The sequence below is a fragment of the Typopeltis vanoorti genome, chromosome 10 (genome assembly GCF_054136105.1).
Source record: "Typopeltis vanoorti isolate ZY-2024b chromosome 10, IOZ_Tvanoo_1.0, whole genome shotgun sequence".
NCBI classification, from domain to species: domain Eukaryota; kingdom Metazoa; phylum Arthropoda; class Arachnida; order Uropygi; family Thelyphonidae; genus Typopeltis; species Typopeltis vanoorti.
The window spans coordinates 132545433-132559302 of record NC_143558.1 but is presented as its reverse complement, the minus strand read 5'-3'; the positions used below and the strand labels follow the sequence as shown (position 1 = coordinate 132559302).

General features: G+C 36.0%; 1 protein-coding gene across 1 annotated transcript in view; it reads left to right on the top strand.

Moving 5' to 3' along the window:
- The window catches only part of sac (sterile affecting ciliogenesis), a 515109-nt gene that overhangs the window by 139093 nt on the left and 362146 nt on the right, over positions 1-13870 (top strand). Inside the window, exon 4 of the mRNA XM_090399395.1 lies at positions 10200-10301. Within this exon, the coding sequence (XP_090255521.1) occupies positions 10200-10301 (102 nt within the window). The remainder of the gene's footprint in view (positions 1-10199; positions 10302-13870) is intronic.

Here is a 13870-nt window from a genome sequence, read left to right as displayed (position 1 = left end):
TAGGGACTTGACCAAGTGCAAGACTTGTATTAAAAAAATATGTCAAGGCAGGTGTCAACTCTCTGGCACATTCCTTCAGAATACGCGGTATTCTGAAGGAATGTGCGGTATTATAGCTGTTATAATTTCTATTGAGAATGAAAACCTATATAAATTAGGTACAAAATATGGTATTTTAAACCAACTCTATTCAAGGAACGAATTTACCATTTGTAAGGAAACTTTTATTTCAGTTAATGAAGGTCCTGATATTGAGTTAAGTCTAAGAGAATGTGCCTGCAAGAATTCTAATTTAGGTGGTCAAGGTTTCCAATATTGCAATTGTACAGCCCATTGTAACTCAAATCGCTGCGAATGTAAAAAGTCAGAAATCCTTTGCAATTCCAAGTGTCACAGAGGTCTTTCCTGCAAAAATAAGTAATTTATTTTTAACTGGACAACAAACAATATAATCATATAGTAAGGTATTTATCTCCTACTTTTTCTGCTATTAAATAAAATATTTTTTATAAAACATGTTTTTATTACATTTACCCGACTCCTCTCAGAATTATTAATAATTACCTGTTCATGTGATTAATTCTTGTAAATTATTTACTTTAACCTCGTTATTTGGTTTGTATTAATAATAGTCGGTAACTATTAATAATAAACGGATTTATTACATTATCCATAACATATATAAGGATTTGATGATATATTACTACATAAAAATAGTATATCTGTGTAACAAATATACTATTTTTAGGAATGACAGAAGAGATAGGAGAAGAGGAGGAGGAGTGTTACTAATGATATCAGATGACTTAAGTCCAGTTAAGGTAGAAATACAAGAAAACAGTGATGGTAACAATGTCCCATGTAGCGATGACTTTGAGTCTATTTGGTGTGAAGTGGAGGTTAACAGAATGAAATATATGGTGGGGGTGTAGCTACAGACCTGGCAGCTCAGTTGTAGGGGGACGAAGAAATGCATTGCCAATTTAGCCTTATGGGTACCAAGCAAATGATTGTTATGGGTGACTTTAATTTTCCAAACATTGATTGTGTAGAAGAGAAATCTCATGATAAGAAAGAACAGGAATTTATTGAATTGTTGTGGGATAACTTTCTCAAGCAGCATGTGAAAGAAGGAACTCGAGGTCAAAGAGTGTTGGATTTGCTCATGGCATCAAAAGGGATCTCTGTCAAGAATATAGCTATTTTACCATCAATTGGTGACAGGGATCGTGCTGTTCTTTCTTGAGAAGTATTTACTTGTATTGAAGCTCTGATTAAAACAGGCTACATGCTGAACTACAAAGCTGGAAATTATAATCGACTTAGAAGAATACTATCTTTGGTCCCATGGTATCAGTTACTGAATGGAAAAAATGTCAGCAATGAATGGGAATCTTTGAAAAAGTGCTTGAATGAGGTGGTATCTGAATGTATCCCTAGTGTTCAAAGAATAAATAGGTTGGGTGTGAAATGGATGTGCGGCCTTATTAAGCTAGAAATCCACAAGAAGAAGATGATGTGGAAAGAATATCGTGAGAATAAGAGTGAGAGGAGTTATGAAATATATAAAGCTCATGCCAGAAAAGTAACGAGTATTGTGAAAAAAGCTAAAACAGAGTATGAAAAGAAATTGGCCATGCAAGCTAAAGGCAATCCAAAAGAATTTTATCTTTATGCCGCAAGCAAAAGAAAGAATGAATGTGGAAGAATAACTTTATTAAATGTAGATGGTACACGAGTGTCGGAAGCTAAGGAGATTGTTCAGTTAATGAGTGCTCACTTTGCTAAAATATATCAACCAGATGTATGTAGTATGGTGCATGGTGCTACTGCTATGTTAGATGAAGAGTTAGAGGTTCATGAAAACAAGGTTGAAGAGCGTTTGCATAACCTGGATAAAAATTTGTCAATAGGGACAGATGGAATATCCGCCCATTTGTTAAAAGAATGTTCAGCTGAATTGGCTACGCCTTTCACACATTTGTATAACTTGAGTCTCAGTTCAGGAATGATACCACAGGAATGGAAGGAATGTATGATGGTTCCATTGCACAAGGATGGTGCAGAAACTGATGTATCTAATTACTGACCTATTAGTATTTCTGGTGTGGTAGTGAAGATTTTAGAGAAGATACTAAGAACTCGCATACAGAAATGGGGTAGACAATCATTATATACTCTGCAGGGAACAGCATGGGTTTACTAAAGAAAGGTCATATTTTATAACAATGTTACGGCTGAGTTGGATAAAGGAAATGGATACACTATGATAATGTTGGATTTTTCTAAGGCATTTGATAGGATACCACATGATAGGCTGTTGTGTAAACTGGAGAATATGGGATTGGAACATAATCTATTGACTTGGATCATGGGATGGTTAACAGACAGATATCAAAAAGTGGTATATAGTGGGTGTGAATCTGCCAGATTTAAGGTAACCAGTGGTATCTCAGGGTTCAGTCCTTGGGCCATTATTGTTCAATCTATACATTAATGACTTCAAGCAGGATCTATCATCAGATTTGCAATTGTTTGCTGATGATGCGAAGATAGGCAGGGCAATCAGGGATTCTACTGATATTCAGCAATTACAAAATGATTTCAATAGATTGGAAATCTGGGCAAATGAAAACGACCGTCAGTTTAATGTTAGTAAGTGTAAAGTTATGCATTTTGGCATGATTAGAGATCCAGCGGCATATTATATTAGCAGGGTTATGCTACAAGAAACTGAAGAGGCAAGGGATCCTGGTGTGTTGGTGGATAAGAATTTAAAGTTCATAGGTCACATAGCGAAGGTTGCAAATACAACTCAGAGAGATAATTTCTATGCTGAAGCGAACCTTGACATGTAAGGAAAAGGAAGTAATTTTGCCTCTTTATAAGGCTTCGATAAGACCACACTTGGACTACTGTGCTCAGATTTGGTCTCCCGGGTTCCAAGGGGATAAAGAAGTTGTGGAAAGAGTGCAGAGAAGAGTTGCAAAGATTATATCCGGATTATGGGATTTAGATTATGAGGTCAGATTGCAAGTATGTCGATTACAGCCTCTAGTTAACAGGAGAAGGAAGGGGGGGTGATATGATAGAGGTCTATAAACTTTTGAATGGGTGTTATAGCATTTCAAATGATGAAATTTTTCATTATATGGAAGGTGGAGAGAGAACACGGGGGCATCCATGGAAGTTAAGGTTGTTCTCAGTCAAGAAAGGGGTAAGTGCTAGGTTTTTCTCTCGGAGAGCAGTGAGTGAGTGGAATAATTTGCCCTTAGGGGTAGTGAGTGCATCTAGTGTAAATGAATTTAAGGGAAGGTATGATAGCTGGGTTGGGTAATTTACAGCCTCCCTCAATGAGTCCTTGACTTCCTGGAGGTCTCAGATAATAATAATAATAATAATAATAATAATAATAATATCTTAAAGGAATGTTCTAGGGAATTGGCAGTAGAATTGTTCCACTGCATAAAGGTGATGATAAGTCTGTAGCTTCAAATTATAGGCTGGTCTGTATATCTGGAGTTGTAGTGAAGGCACCAGAGAGATTGGTGAGAAGTAGGATACAGAAATGGGTTCATCACAGCAGTATTCTCTGTAGTTATCAGCATGGGTTTGTTAAGGGGCATGTTTCACTAACTTATTTATGTATTATAACAAGGTGACAAATGCCTTTGATAAGGGAGATGCATATACGGTGGTGTACTTTGATTTTGCAGAGGCTTTTGATAGACTGTCAAATGACAATCTCTTATATAAATTGAAAACAGATGGGATTGGATTACAGACTTCTGAATTGGATCAGTGACTGGCTGTTGGATAAGTATCAGAAAGTTGTATATGGGTGTGCGGTATCCCAAAAGAGAAAGGTCACTAGTGGTGTGCCGCAGGTGTCAGTTTTGGAACCATTGTTGTTCAGTTTGTATGTTAATAATATTGGGATGGGTTTAACTAGTGATATGCAGATGATACAAAACAGAGGAGAGCAATGCAGAGTGAAGCAGATGTTATGGCCTTACAAGAGTACTTGAATAGTTTGCATGAATGGGCTTGTAAGTGGAACTGTCAGTTCAGTGTTGTAAAAGTGTAAGATTTTGAGATTTGGTAAGCAACAATGGGATGCAAAGGATGCACTTGGTGGGGAAACTTGAATGGAAGTAGAGGAGATGAGAGATCTGGGAGTAGTGGTGGATAAAGACCTGAAATTCAGGGGCCACATTGCACAAGTAGTAAAGACATCACATTGGATAATGACAATGATGCGGAAGACCCTGACATGCAGAAATAGATAGGTTATGATATTTGATAATATTGGGATGTATAATGTATAATGCCTTGATCAGGCCTCATATGGATTATTGTTGCATACAATTTGTGGTAGTGCAGACAGTGATTTGCATTGGTCATTTAAACAAGAATTGGAGAAAAAGACTAATGCAAGAGGTCTGCTTAACCTTTTGGGTTAAGGTAGATGTCTTGCATCAGTGAGATTGCCATGGTAATTTTCCATGTTTCCTCCTCTCTCGCATCCTCTCTCACAACCTTAATGATGGACCAGAAGTCTGAAATGCCAGTTGAGTAGGAGACAAGCATATTGTGTTTCATTGTTATGAAGTCTACTTTAGAATTGTTACTCACTTTTTTATTACTGGGCTACAGAGTCACATTTTTTAGAGAACTATGGCTTGAACTAAGGGTTGGGGCTTGCAGTGGAGTGAAGAATGAAGATCCATATTCCAGTGAGGACAAACATTCTGGATATCATCCTAGTTGGTGCCACTGTAGTGCCATAGGGTACAAGGCTGAGATTGGCAGGGAAAAAGGAGACTCAGAATTGTCAAGAGGCGGAGCAGGCATCCACATTTTGGGGGAGTGCTGGTTAAGTAAAGGTCCAGAGCATTGGAAGAATAATGAGGATTGTCTGCTATTCTGATTGTAGGTTATCTATTTGTGATAGATCATTATTGATGGCAAATGATTTGGCTTTGCTTCCAGCCTTATATGTGAAGTTAGAGAAGTAGAGTTAGTTTGTGTTATGGATGTTATAGTTTCCAAGGAAGGCAATCTCACAATTTGCTAATTAGTTTGCATGAAATCCACTTTTAGCAAAGTAGTTGAAAAGGACTATATACTTGTCAGAATTAGGGGAGTGGTAAATCAGCAGATGAAGGTTATAAATTGAGTGAAGGAAATCTAGAACCAGAGGAGATCAGAAACTGGGGATTCTAGGTTGGATAACCTTTGTCAAGAAATATCATTTGACAAAAGCAATTGTCCCACCCTTTTTTGCAGAATACATCACCCAAGATGTAGTTGTGATAGTTTAGATTGGCTATAATCATGGAGGATGCCATTGATTGGGGTTCATTGAGGAATAGAAGATGAGATTTTGATGTCGGTAAGTGGTGGTGATGTATATCATTGTTGCTGATGATGTAAAATTAGGTTGAGCAATAGTGAATCCAGGCAATGTGGAGAGGATAGTGTAAATAGTCTGTCTGTTGTATGGCAAGATATAATGGGAGTCAGTTTAATGTGGAGAAATGTAAGAAATATGGAGAAATTCAACTTCCCATCATCCCTGGAAGTTGAATAAAGACATGGTTAGTAGGGGTGTGAAGACTAGATTTTTTGCTTGGAGAGTTATGAATGAGTGGAATGGGTTGCCAGAATCAGTTGTGAGTGCTTTATGAATGGGTTCAAGGAAAGGTATGATAGATTGTGTGGATAGTTTGGATCTCCCGCGATGAGTCCCTATACAATAATAATGATTTTGTGGTGTTTTGGGTAGATGTTTATTATTTTTTTATAATTTTTGTGTCTTTTTTATATATTGTTTTTATTTTTTTTTTTTTTTTTGCTGTTTTTTCATACTTTCATTATTTTTTGTTATATTTTTATTTTTATTATTATATTTTATATTTTTTATTATGTTTTATGGGAAATTTTTTTACATCTGCAACGGCACTAATATTTGTATGACTATTTTTCATGATGTAGTTGTTGCAATAAAATTAATGAGTAGTTACATGCAGCTGATGTGAGGAACTTGTGTATGATACTCCCATATATGTAGTTCCCAGACTCCAATCCAGGTGTGTGACCTCGTATATTGTGCCCTACACACTGCTATATTTAGATCCCTCTAGGCACAATCTGGCAGGACAAGCAACAGCAGTATTGTTTAGTAGCTAATTGGGAAGAATGCAATCCAGAAATGGAAATAAAAGTTAGAATTGAAATGGCAAGAAAAAAATTTTCTCCTGATGAAATCAACACCGTGTAACCACAGTTTAAATTTAGATCTTACTACGCATGGTTAAATGCTATGTATGGTCTGTACTGCACAGTGCAGAAACTTGGAGAGGTAGATCTTGAAGACAACATCGATAATAAAAACTTATAGCCTTTGAGATATGGTTATACAGATGAATGTTAAAAATCCCATGGATAGCAAAAACGTCCAATCAGGAAGTATACTGGAACAAATGGAGAAATCATGTGAACTTTTAGATACCATAAAAAGAAGGAAAACTGCATATCTTAGTCACCTACTTCATAATGAAAAATACAGGATACTTAAATTGATTTTAAAATGGAAATTAAATGGAAAAAGAGGACAAGGAAGATGCAGAAAATCTCTTGACTGGCAGACATCAGACAGTGGACTGGCATGAGCTCTGAGGGACTGTTCAGAGTGGCTGAGATCACTCAAAATTTGCCAAGGTGGTCACCCACCTCCACTAGGAGATAGCATGCAAAGAAGAAGATCATTCATTTATTATTAAATAACCTTATTTATCCTGCAAACCTGTGGTGTAGATTTAAGTGATGTTTCTGTTAAGTATTTTATAACTAATCAAGTAATGTACCCTTGTTGATCTCTTCTGTAGTGAGCTCTTCATTTCATTCTATTATTCCAGAATGTCTCTTGAGTTATTCATTTGGAAGGCTTCTTTAAATTTTCTTGTAAAACAGTTATGATCAGTGATTAGGATCCTTACACAATGCAATAAAAATCAAGGCTTAATTTTACATCAAGTATGGTCTGCTTTCATCAAAAATTTAACTGCCACAGACCTAGGATATAACACGCATGATACTACGGAATGTGATAGCAACAGCTAGCCATGTTCCAACATGTATACAGTCACGAATTTACCATTTGTATTCTGGGTTATCAATTATATGTAACAGTTATGAAGTTATCAAAACATCTAATATGTGTAATTAATTGTCAGTAGGCTTTTGTTGTGTAAAACCTTTCTGTACCAGTACCCCGATGATGTAAGTCTTATGACTTATGAAATTTGTTGGGTTTTAATTGCTTATTTTTATTAAACTCCTTAGTTACATTATAATTTGGTCTCAATATACCAAAAACTACCCACAAAAAACAAAAAGGTTCAGATTAAACAGATAAGTAAATCTTTATCTACAATGGAGTAAAAAAAAAAGAATGAAAGAGCAAAAGCAGGCAAGTGTAATGATTTTTATTTGCAAATCAATTTTTAAAAAAATATCACACATTATAAATACTGGAGCAAGAGAATTTGTGGAATAAGATTACAAATAAGTCATGGCTTCCTGATTATTATTGCCCTAGAAGAAGGAAAAGAGGAAGACAATAATGCCTTTTATTTAGATTTACAAAAAATAAGAGATAAAATAAATCCAATGATTATCTGTTAATAATGGGAGATCAAGTATGGTCTGCTTTCATCAAAAATTTAACTGTCACAGACCTAGGATATAACATGCATGATACCACAGAATGTGCTAGCAGCAGGCCTGGTTGGCCGAGTGCTTAGCATATTCGCTCTCCAGCCAAAAGTCTGCTAATTCAAATCCCGCCATGGGCATGGATGTTCGTGATTGACTGTGAAAATACTAGTGGTAGTGGTTGGCAGTAGATGGCATTGGTATAGATGATGATGGTAGTTGAAGTTGGTGGATTGAGTGGTACAGATGGAGAGGTGGAGTAAGTGCCCTCCCTCGATGAGTCTTTGGACTGCCTGGAGGTGTCACATAATTATAACTTGAAAATTATAATACTTTTTTTCAAGCATAAATATTATCGTAATTCATTTGGGAAACAAGAAACCTGAAAAATATAATAGACTATATAATAGTTAATGGGAAAACAGCTAATGTGATACTAGATGGCCAGGTATTTAGAAGCTCAGAAATATAATCTGATCGTTATCTATTACAAGAAAAATTAAGAATACCTCCGAGGTGGATTAAAATGAATCAGATCAGTGCAAAGAGAAATCTCCAGCAATCTTTTAGAGTTCAACTCTTGGATAACTGGAGTATTAACTATATTTATTTGCAAAGAATAAATGAAAAACTAGAGAAATGAAAAAAAAAATGATGATATAGAGATAGAATGGAATAATTAAAAAAAAAAACATATTCAAATAAATGCAGCAACAGAATGCCTTAGAACAATAAGTAAATGGAAGAGGAGAAGGAAAATAAGAAACTGGGATGAGGACATCGAAGAGTATTCAAAGACTAGAAAGAAGCATATAAATAATAGATAAATGCAAAATCACTAGAAGCAGAAATTGATTATAAACATAAAAGAGCAGTAGCAAAAAAAGCTGTCAGAAAAGGAATAGAGAAATTTGGAATCACTTCCTAGCAAATTGGAAAGAAATTTTACAGTGAAGAGACCAAATACACTCAGGTCTCTTTTTATGTGGATCTTTTTTATGCAGATTTGAAGTTATGCGGTGCACGCCCACAGATACAAGATCTTTTGACACTTCTGCACATGTCGACAGAAGGAGAATCCATTCCGATAATAGGATAATCCAGCGTTTCCCAAACTTTTCCTACAATGGGAACACTTTACAAATCCTGAAATCCATCTCTCATTCCTTCTCTTCCACTGTTTCCATTCTCTCCTCTTCTATCATTTCCATAACTCTCTCTAATTCCCTCTCTTCCACTGTTTCCATTCTCTCCTCTTCTATCATTCCCATCTCTCTCTCTCATTCCCTCTCTTTCACTTATTCTATTCTCTCCTCTTCTATCATTCCCATAACCCTCTCATTCCCTGTCTTCTACTGTTCCTATTCTCTCCTCTTCTACCATTCCCATAACTCTCTCACTCCTACTCTGATTTGCCTTGCATTTGTCTCTTCCATTCACCTAATCTCATCTTTCACACTTCTCATCTCATTCCCTAGACATTCCACCTGCTCTTACAGCTCATCTATCTCTCTCTCTGTAAGTCAGCCATGCTTATTTGCCATTCATCCTTCCATTTGAGACCATCTCCGTAACTTTCACAATCTTTCAAAAATTCCACACTCCCTGCTCTCATTATTTTTTTCACATTTCTCTCATTATTCTCACCCTCTGTCATACCACTCATCTCTCTACATGGAGAATCTCCCACCTCTGACTCAAAGAGGTCAGGTATAGTCATCTCTAACTACCAAGTTCCTCCCATTGCCTTCATTTTGCACATATACGTATTTCCCTTTCTCTCACCTGCCACATGTACAACCGCCGGGACGCATTCTACAAAATCTCACATTATATCATGCAAAATTCTCTTCTTCCTTTCTGAAGATTCAGTTTCTTTCTCTTTTGACAGCAGCTATACTACAGTATATAGACTATAGGATATCCCTTTAGCTATTTCATGAGAGGAATAGCGCTCCCTATTCAAAGCTCGAATCACTTTTTCTGCGAGATGTTAATTGTACATAACTAGCCATAGTGATCACAGCATGAAAATGCAAAAATTCGCTCTTGCTGTCTATTTATAGCATAAAATATTTTGACACAATAGCAGCAACCATTACATTATACAGAAACCCGTGGGAGTGATAGATAATGCAGTACAATAAAATATCTAATGATAAACCAATGTAAATGACCATTTAACCACTTAAAACTGTATTTATGTAAGGTGATGCTCTTTCAAATGTATATTAAAATTTAGTTTTGAAAGTGATTATTATAAGAATTTTTAAAGATTCAGTTATAAGATGGATAGCTACAAGAGTGGTAATATTAAGAATAGAGTGCTAATAGTCACGTTAATAACTGAAATGAAAGTACTAATATACTTAAAACTATTCATGAATGCAGTAGGTCTTCTAATTCAAAAGTTTTCAAAAATGAAAAAAAATTCCTCAGTACATTTCTACATATTGAAATTTTTTAAAATCTATTTTTAGAAGCCATATTTCAATGGCAACCTGTAGCAGTTTTTAAATATGATCCAAGCAGTTCACTGTTTTTAGTGAAAACAATAGGAAAACATGTATATGATCAACAAGGTAAATATTTAAAAAATTTAAAAACTTATTTCACTTAATTGTTTAATGCATGCATGCTGCATATAAAGTATTTATATAAATTTATATATATTTAGATAAGGTATCAGAAAATAATTATATATTTGAATGAATTTCAACCCGTAGCTTTCCAACTGCCAGGGTAAAGGAGGATTGTGTCTATTTCTCCCATGGTGACCCACTCTATCTTGAGAAAGTGTTTATACACTTGTATGAATGACTGTATGAAGGTGAAAGACAATCACAAACATTCATGCCTAGGCAGGATTCATACCTGCAGTTTCTTGGCTGGAGAGCGGATATGCTAGCCACTCCTTAAAATCCTTAACACACACCTTACATTAACTACACATTCTGGTAATGCTTTCCATTCACTGACAATTCTCCTCACACTCTTACAGGAGTTCCAGGGATGACCTCTGGTTTTTCTCCTCTCGCCTTTTGCTCTTTTTATAATCTCATCTGGATTAATCCGATAAAATCCTCTCACTAAGTTAAATATCTCTTCACAATGCCTCTTTTCCTCCTATCCACTAAACTCTGCAATCCACATTTTTTCAACCTCTCTCCATAGCCAGCATTCCAAAGTCCTGATATTGTCTTAGTCACTCATCTCTGGACCCTCTCCAATGTTTCCACCTCACAATGAAAACCAGGAGACCAGATTTGATCACAATAGTCCAAGTGTTTTATATTCTGTGTTTTATAGTCAGTTGTGATCAATATTTTATATTGATCACAATTGACCAGTGCTTTATACAGTGACACAACTACTTCCTTATTTCTACATGATCAAATACTTCTTATCGTAGCAGTACTACGATGTGCAGCCTTTGCAACACTAACAATATGCCCTCTAAACTTCAGTCTACTGTCAACCATCACTCCTAAATCTCAAATCTTATCCACTTCCTGCAGTACAGCACCGTCGATATAATACACAGCCTTATACTTCTGCACTCCAAAATGTAACACCTTGCACTTATTAATATTAAAACTATAACTCCTTTGTCCAAGTCAAAAGTCTATTCAAATCTTCCTGAAAGGAATTAACATCAGCAGTGCTACTTATAATTCTCTCCAACTTTACATCATCAGCAAACAACTGAAAATTCCTGCTCAGTCCACATGATATATCATTTATAAACAAGTTAACAGCATGGGTCCAAGAACAGAACCCTCGGGCATGTCACTGGTTACCCTCCTTTTTTGAGACACTACTCCATCATACACAACCTGCTGGTATCGTTCTGAGAGCCAATCTCTGACCAATATACTATTTCCATCCTCTGCAGCTTGTATACCAACTTATCATGTGGTAATTTATCAAACCCTTTAGCAAAGTCCAAGAATATCACTATATGTGATTCTTCCTTATCTTACACACTCGTTACCCTATCACAAAATGCAAGTAAATTGCTAAAACAGGACCTACCCTTTACAAATTCATGTTAACCATTATAAAGAATGCTATATCCATCAACCTAGTCCTGTATTCTATTCCTAACCAATCTCTCCAACACCTTGACCACAACTGTAGTTGTACATTCTGGTCTGTAATTGAAAACTTCTCTCCTAGAACCATGCTTGTGGAGTTTACTATTTTGCCTTCTTTTCACTTCTTAGAAATCCTATCCACTGCAAGACTTTCATTAAATAATCAGATCAAGGGCCGACTGGTGCACATATTCTTAAGAATATGTGTTGATATGTCATCCATTCCCACAGCCTTATTAACATCTACCCCAATCAACATCTGCTACACCTCTGATTCTTTCATTTCCAATTCTTCTAATACCTGTCTCTCTTCAATATATTGCACCACATTATTTACATCAGTATGATATATGCTGATAAAATGCTTGTTCAATAATTCCACTATATCCTTTTCAATTGTTATCTGATATAATTATTTTTTCTTTTGCTTGCCATATAGTTGAAAAATTTCTTTGAGTTAACCTCTTGTTGTACAATCTAGATAATTGTGCTATCTGCTTCACAAGTAGACTCTGATCATTTACTACATTAACTTCTTGACTCTATTCCATCTCAGATAACGATAACCTTTCTAAATGTCCATCACCAAACCCATTCAACTGCAATCCATCAAATTTAAACCATTCCAATTTAAACCATTCCAATTTTCCTTCAAACTTGTGGACAGACTTATGTGTTCGTTGAACATGTTGTTTATTATTTTAACGGTATAATAGAACACAGAAACTAAGTAAATAATTAATTTATTGACTTGATGCTGATATTTCGCTGGTATTATAACCAGCATCTTCAGAGCACAAAAACACTGTTTGTCACAATACGCGAGACTAAAACAACATGGTGTACTTAACCAACATTGTAGCAGCAACACAAAGACTAGAGTCCTGATTTTGGTGCCCTCTATCTGAAAAAAAAAAAAAAAAAACCCTATCATATATTACTAGAGTCCTAGAAAAGTGCTAGTTTTTAATATCCCACATAAGGAATTCATTGCTATAAAAGAGCTACACAACAACAGCCAGATTACCATAACAAAAGCAGACAAAGGAAATGCAACTGTGGTGATGGACACAACTGAATATGAAAACAAAATGCACACACTATTACAAGATCAGTCAACATACAAAATTATAGATCACAATCCTACCAACACACAAAAGAATAAGGCACGAAAATTATTAAAAAAAGTCACTTCCTGGCCCAAAGACACAGTTAACAAACTCAAACCTTTCCATGTTAAAACACCGAGGATCTATGGATCACCAAAAATTCACAAACCAGGCACACCCCTACGCCCAATTGTGGACAGTATAAATAGTCCCACATACAAACTGGCTAGATATTTAGCGAAGCTACTAGCCACTCTCACTAACAATTCTCCCTCCTTTATCAAAAATTCAGCACACCTAAAAAGCATCTTACAACACCTCACCCTAAAAAGCTCAGACTTAATAGTAAGCTTTGACATCACTTCACTATTCACAAATGTACCACTAATAGAAACCCTCAATCTACTGAAGTCACACTTCCCCCCTGATATATTTGAACTATTCAAATTCACAATACATGCAGGATATTTCACATGGAAAGGGAAAATATACAAACAAATTGATGGGACAGCCATGGGCTCCCCCCCTAGCCAACTCTTACATAGAACACCTGGAAAAACAAGCAATCAATACAGCCACTCTCAAACCAACACTTTGGCTACGCTATGTTGATGATGTGCTTGCTATTTGGCCACATGGCCCTGAGACATTGAAAACATTCTTAGCACATTTAAATAGCCAACATCCAAAAATCCACTTTACTATGGAACTGGAAGCCAACAACTGTGTGCCCTTCCTGGATACACTCATCACACGTCTCCCAGATGGTTCCTTATCATTTTCAGTTTTCAGAAAACCCACACATACAGGCAGATACTTACACAAACAATCACACCATCATCCTTCTCAACAACATGGCATATTAAAAACGCTAACCCATAGAGCGAGAGCAATCTGTTCAAATGACAAGGCTCTGACTGCTGAACTGACTCACTTACGCCACAC